This window comes from Pygoscelis adeliae, unplaced genomic scaffold, assembly GCF_000699105.1.
Source record: "Pygoscelis adeliae isolate BGI_AS28 unplaced genomic scaffold, ASM69910v1 Scaffold212, whole genome shotgun sequence".
Lineage (NCBI taxonomy): Eukaryota > Metazoa > Chordata > Aves > Sphenisciformes > Spheniscidae > Pygoscelis > Pygoscelis adeliae.
The window spans coordinates 86,678-92,692 of record NW_008824235.1 but is presented as its reverse complement, the minus strand read 5'-3'; the positions used below and the strand labels follow the sequence as shown (position 1 = coordinate 92,692).

The 6,015-nt window shown below is 40.1% G+C and overlaps 1 protein-coding gene across 2 annotated transcripts; it reads right to left on the bottom strand.

Annotated features, from left to right (window-relative positions):
* Nucleotides 1–689: 689 nt before the first annotated feature.
* Nucleotides 690–5,711, bottom strand: OSGEPL1 (O-sialoglycoprotein endopeptidase-like 1). Of its 2 annotated transcripts, none has more exons than XM_009334974.1 (7): nt 5,329–5,711; nt 4,280–4,667; nt 3,173–3,377; nt 2,945–3,093; nt 2,297–2,427; nt 2,078–2,149; nt 690–959 (listed from the first exon to the last, which is right to left on the bottom strand). In XM_009334974.1, the coding sequence occupies exons 1-7, from the start codon at nt 5,538–5,540 to the stop codon at nt 866–868; spliced, it is 1,251 nt and encodes a 416-aa protein (XP_009333249.1). In that variant the 5' UTR covers nt 5,541–5,711; the 3' UTR covers nt 690–865. The 2 variants fall into 2 exon arrangements, with proteins under 2 accessions (XP_009333249.1, XP_009333250.1); XM_009334975.1 differs by having other exon boundaries at nt 4,280–4,662; nt 5,329–5,493.
* Between the last annotated feature and the right edge of the window lie 304 nt (nt 5,712–6,015).

The window sequence follows — 6,015 nt, the reverse complement described above, 5'->3', positions numbered from 1 at the left end:
GCTCCCGCATGGACTCATCCACACGTCACAGTCCCTTCGACTCGAGTTCACACTGGAGTTCCAGCCTGTCCAGTACAGCAGCACAGAAACAGCAGCGATGCCCTGGCCGTCTGCCAGCCCAGGCACATCGCCATTGCTGTTATCAAAATGTTCCCAGGCACAGTAGAATATGACGGTTGTTGGGTTGACGGTTGGACTCGATGATCTTGGAGGTCTCTTCCAACCTTAACGATTCTATGATTCTATGATGATAAGCAGCACAGCAGTACAGCAAGCAGCGAAAGCAAAAAGCAGCCACTAACGAGCATTAGACTCTAATGTACAGTAAGGCAAGCAAGCCCCATGGCAAGCACAGGAGCCTGCCAATTAATAGCTAAACAGCTATAACAGGTATAAATTCGATCTAGCACATTCCAATCAAACCTGTCATTATCTCGAACCCTTCGAGCCCCACGGGCGCCAAAAGGACTGTTGTGGTTTAACCTCAGCCGTTAACATTGGTGCGTTATCAACTTTGTTCTCACCCTAAATCCAAAACACAGCACTGTACCAGCTAATTAACTCTATCCCTGCCGAAACCAGGACAACCTTATAAGAAGTTATAAAGTGTAAACATTGGAGATATTTTCATTTGTGTACATTTATTTTTATTAGAAAGTGCACTTTTAGATTTGTTACTGTTTTAATACCTACAACTCTTAGACATTTGTAGACTGGAATTGTTTCGGTGATACCACACAGCATTTATTTCTCTGACAAGTTATTTTTCAACACTTGTAAACCAAGTACTGTCGGAAAATGTAACAGTATTGAAACAGTTTTTATTGAACAACTTACAGCTGCATTTACTTTACTAAGTTACTTTTTAAGATGCCAACCATTGTATCTTCTTTTTTAGTTTTGGCACCTTGATGGAATCTTCTTCAACTCTTTTTGAAATATCAATTCCAAGGGGAGCTCTAGAAAATAATAAAATTATGTATTTGTTAAAAATAAGTAACATGATTGCCGTATCACACAGATGTGCAGATTCACAAACTTTTTTTATAGTGAGCATGGGAGTCACCGTATTTTTGCAGATTCCCTGTGCTGTAAGACTGTGTGACCATTAAAATGGTCCATCTGAAGCTGTACCTAGAAACATCTTTACACTGAGGAAATGTTTCATTTGTAGCTATTCCAAACTCAGGGAAACACAGTTGTGATTTCAAAGCCATCTTTTGGGGACGTTGTTTTATTTAGATTCTGATTTTAATTGACAATTCATTTTACATGTCACTGATGAATGCAAGACACACTAGAGATTCACAGGTATCTATGTGATAATCTTAAGGAATGTACAGTCTACAGCAAATAAAACTTAGTATTTTATTCACCAAGATATATACAGCAAGTTATTTTTGAAGAAGAATATTTTATCATTTTTCATGTCAAAATTATAAAACAATTTTTTTTGTCCTGAGACCTTCCAAGGCTGTTTTCCTGGAAGTGGAAAGGGGAAAAACCTGAAAAAAATGTCAAGTTTAAGACCAGCTGGTACTTTTGAAATACCAGAACTTTGTTTGGCCTTAAGCCTAGGCTCTACTTAAATCCATAGAACAAGTCTTACCTAACAAGTCATTAAAAAAATCATTATCAGTAAAGAAAAAAAAAAAGTATTACCAGACTTTGTACGTCAAGTTCTTTTTTTTAAATCAATTGCTCATTATGAATACACAGTTGGACTTGAAGCATTTTGATTTATGCCTACAGTAACTGAGAAGCTAGGGGGAGCGTATTACAGCTTACCTTGCTCCAGTTTTCCCATACCACCACGGTAATAGGAAAATACATAGAACTGTGATGATGTATGGTAATTTAAGTTTCTGAGCCAAAACAAACATAAGTGCCAGGCTCCATCATTTGTATTTCACAGCTACGTTGATAAGGAAGTGCTGGTAACTTTTAAACCTTATATGCACTACAAAGACCCTCCTCATCAGCTTCTGCTGCTCTTTTTCGTCTACACCTCCTTCCCCTTTCATTGACCATAGTGAGTAAGTGAAGAAACAGACCATGAATGAATTGAGTCACTTACTTTGGTTCATAGCGGATGCCATCAGTACTATGTAAAACACCAAGTCCTGCACGTAACCTTTCAATGCCATTCCTAAGCAAGAAAGCAATTATGTAAAAACGTATGTCATAACTGGCTGAATATGTGTATGTGGTTCAGTCACCATAAACAGAAATTCTTGATTCTGATGTCAGCTTTAAAAGAACATTATAGAAATATGCAAAGAGAAACAACTCTTACCATGCAATCATAACACCATTATCGGTGCACAGTCTTGGAGGAGGACACAGAAAAGCAAAATGATTTGCATCTGCCAAAGTCTGTAGACCTTTTCGGATATATTGATTACTTGCAACTCCTCCTGATACAACCTGACAGCAGTTTCAAGAAGAGAGGCATTAACTCGAAAGTAGTGATGGGTCACGCTCAACTAACATCCTATTTAGAAAGAGGTTATCAGATGAGGTTCTGAAGACAGCAATAAATAATGCATTTGAAGATTAAAATGTATCCTTGAAGATGCAAATATATCAGAAAAGAGTATGATAAGTGAGCTTATTATGCTAAGAGAGATTCCTGAATAAAAGCATGTTATAAGTAGAACAGCTGTCGAGCACTGGGGAGCACTAGGTCAAATTATGTGGCCTAAATTGTGACGGAAGGTCAGATTAGATGGCAAGAAAACCTCTTTCTAGCTTAAAACCAAACCATGAAAGACTTCATTGTAAATATTTATATGACTATTACTTTAATCCTGGTATTTTAACGATGTAATACATACTGACATCTTCCTCACCTGTCAAGGAAGGAAGTACAACAAGGCACCTGCATCTTCAAACGATGTTATACAGTCAAATATAAAAAGGGGGAAAAAAAAAGTATACCCACCAAAGTCGCATTTTTTGATGATAATATCTTATTTTTTGTGCAGAACAGCATGGCTCGATAGGTTCGCTGGATAATGTGAACAGCCACTGCATGCTGTACAGCAGCAGCAATATCCTTAACACAGGATAGGATCTCACCTTCTTGAATACCTATAAAAACGTATGATCAGATGGGTTTTCCTGAGTATAGGTCATCAAAAACATGGTTTATATCCGACTTTCAAAATACCTTCTTCTTTTTCTTTTTGTATAATGGCTTTATTGACAAGGTTCTGAAGTCCAGAGAAAGAAAAATCACAGTTACGATATTGTTGCATGGGAAGTCTGAACGTGTGCTGTTGCCGGTTTCCAGTTTGAGCCAAGTGCTCTATCGCCTTCCCCCCAGCCATGCTGTGGCACTCTGGGTGCTTTCTTAACGACAGTCTTCTTGCTACCTAAGGAGATAATAAACAACAGACTTGGAATAGAGAGCTAATTTAATTCCTCCTGTAACTGCATCACTGTATTGTAGTCCGTGGAGTAAAATTAGACATCACAAAATCCAATCCAACGTGAAATGATGAACAGGGCACACAATAAGACAAGACATACGCCAGCTGGATTTTATTTTTTTTTCTGGAGCAACTAGAAATGCAATTCTAGAACAATTTGGGCAAACATGAGGATCAGTGAATTTTGCAGGAAACAATCACCCAATTTTTATGCTATAGGAGACACACATGGGCTGCCATACTGTATTACCAGATAAACAGGAACAAAGTTGGTTTCAACTTTCAACAATTCCCCTTCTGACTCCACTCGCTGCCCCACTTTTTTAATTAATACACACAAATACTGTTTAAAAACTCTGCTTGTGTTTGAGAACAAAACTGTAAGTAATCAATTTTACAGAATGTATTCAGTGACCCAGAGAACTTAGATTCTGAAAGCCAAACCAGGCTTTTCAAACTGTACAAAAAAGCCGGTAAGAAATGTTTTAACATGTATTGTTTTAAACCTGACAGCATCCTTTAAAATATCACTATCAATCCTCTCAAATTCATACAACTCCTTTGTATAGTGGGTGTCAATGAAACTTCCAACGCCAGTTTTGGTTATGTTATCCATTTGCTAAAAATACAATTAATTGACATATGTTACATCTGATGCTAGGCATAGATTTTTAACAGCCTCTTGTGTCTTAAATCTATGGTATTTCAAAATAGAAAAAAAAGTTAAGTAAAGCTCATACTGCATCGTAGTACTGTCCTTGGGCTGATGATAATACTACCATTATGTAGTATAAGTGCAATAAAAAGAAAAAAAAACTAGATTCACTTACATAAGGAAATATTACCTTATCCAGCATGTCACCCGGTGCTATATCTATGGACTGTCCGAGCAGAAGGAAATCTGAAACTCCTTGTGCTACTGCCAAGATGCAGTGGCCTCCAGAGAGTAAAAGAACTAAGAAGGGAAATTCCACGTGATGGGTCAGTCTGATGGTCAGTGCGTGAGCCTCCATGTGATGAATGGGTATGAACGGCTTCTGGTACCTGCTCACCAAGTTCAGGCTGTACTGCAGCCCCACCTCAAGGCTTAGTGCAAGTCCTGGTTTTACCGTAGTTGCAATAGCTGCAAGTTCGTGTACAGAAACTCCACTGACACTAAGCGCTTCTTTTACTACTTGCTCGATGTTTTCTCTGTGAAGTTGCTGTGCCACCACAGGAATTATTCCACCTGCTCTAGTAAAAACAAAGAGTTACAATACATTTGTATTTCGTAACAGATAGAATGGCATAAAAATAGATTTTAAACACCTCTTAACCTTGCCATATCCTGCCCATTTCCTTAGTACGTTCTCAAATGCCTTGTTTAGTGTAAAGGGCATCTATGCACTGAAGAAAGCAGTCACCACTGGGGGGTCAGAAAAGGATGTAACTTGCCCTTTTTTGGTACACGTACCTCTTAAATGTATCTCAACGTTGTTCCAAAACAATGTCTGTAACATAATATCCACAACCCCTCACTTGTCCGTTCATGTACTTAGCCACCAATGCCTGTATCTGATTTTCCCCTAAAAAATTTGAGACATTTGGTGGTTTTAACAGTAATAATGATTTCATCTTTAATTCAAGCTAGAGAAGTAACCTGTCTCTTTTTGAAAGAAAATACCAGAGGAAACTTGTTAAATGCACAGCATTTCTTTCCTCACCCTTAATAATATCTCAAGCAGAATGCAGTGTGGCCCAAGAGACAGGTCTTTCCACCTACCCACTTCTTACCGAGTTTTCTGGAGGAGAGGACTTGCACGGACAGTATTACAAGTAAGAATAACAATAAAATCATTATTAAGGCAATAAAATCATTATTAAGGCCAAAGCCCCGAGACAATTATATTCTCACTGCAAATGGACTTCCTTCTGACAGTGCAGCGCTTCTCCCAGAACGTTGCCGGCACCGTCCACCACAGCAGCGCCGGTGTCATCGCAGCTCGTCTCTATTCCCAGAACTAGCTCCCGAAGGCGCCGTTTTCCGGAGTGAGCAGAGCTGCTTCTCAGCCACGCAGCTCGGCCGCGGTTAACGGATTTCAAAAGGCTTTTGGCAATGCTGTTCATCGTTAGAAATTTATCCGGTAGTTACGTCTAGAAAAGAAGTGTACAGTTTATTCTTACTGGAGGGTTTTCAAGCATGCGCTCTGGTTTGACGTTCCGAAGAGGTGGTATTACTTTTAAAGTTACGAATGACCACACATGATTTTTAAGACTCCAAGAAAAAAACCAAACCAACCTAATTTAAGAGCTGGGAGCAAACATCTTCGTTCTACCTTGACCCCGCTTCAGGAGGGTGCTTCACCCAGGCTCGCTGCGCACGGCGCTTCCCGCAGTCCTGAAGGAGGGACACAAACCACACCGTAAAGCCGCGACCCGCAGCAGAGCCGCAGCCGGGCCTAGCCCTCCGTCGCCCCCGGCGCAGGGTGTGCTTCCCAGCTGCTGGCGGGTTTGTCTCTTGGCATCCTCTTCGATGTTTCACCGTCAAAGGCTTACTGCCATCCTCAACAGGCCTCCGGGCCGGGCAGCGGGTGAGGGCGGA

Excerpts from the sequence above, each read along its gene's own strand:
- OSGEPL1 (XM_009334974.1), bottom strand. The coding sequence starts at position 5,540 with ATGAACAGCATTGCCAAAAGCCTTTTGAAATCCGTTAACCGCGGCCGA. Across the intron at positions 4,668-5,328 it reads CAGAAGGAAGTCCATTTGCA|AGCAGGTGGAATAATTCCTG; the intron begins GTGAGAATATAA and ends TGTTTTTACTAG. Across the intron at positions 3,094-3,172 it reads ACAAAAAGAAAAAGAAGAAG|GTATTCAAGAAGGTGAGATC; the intron begins GTATTTTGAAAG and ends ACGTTTTTATAG.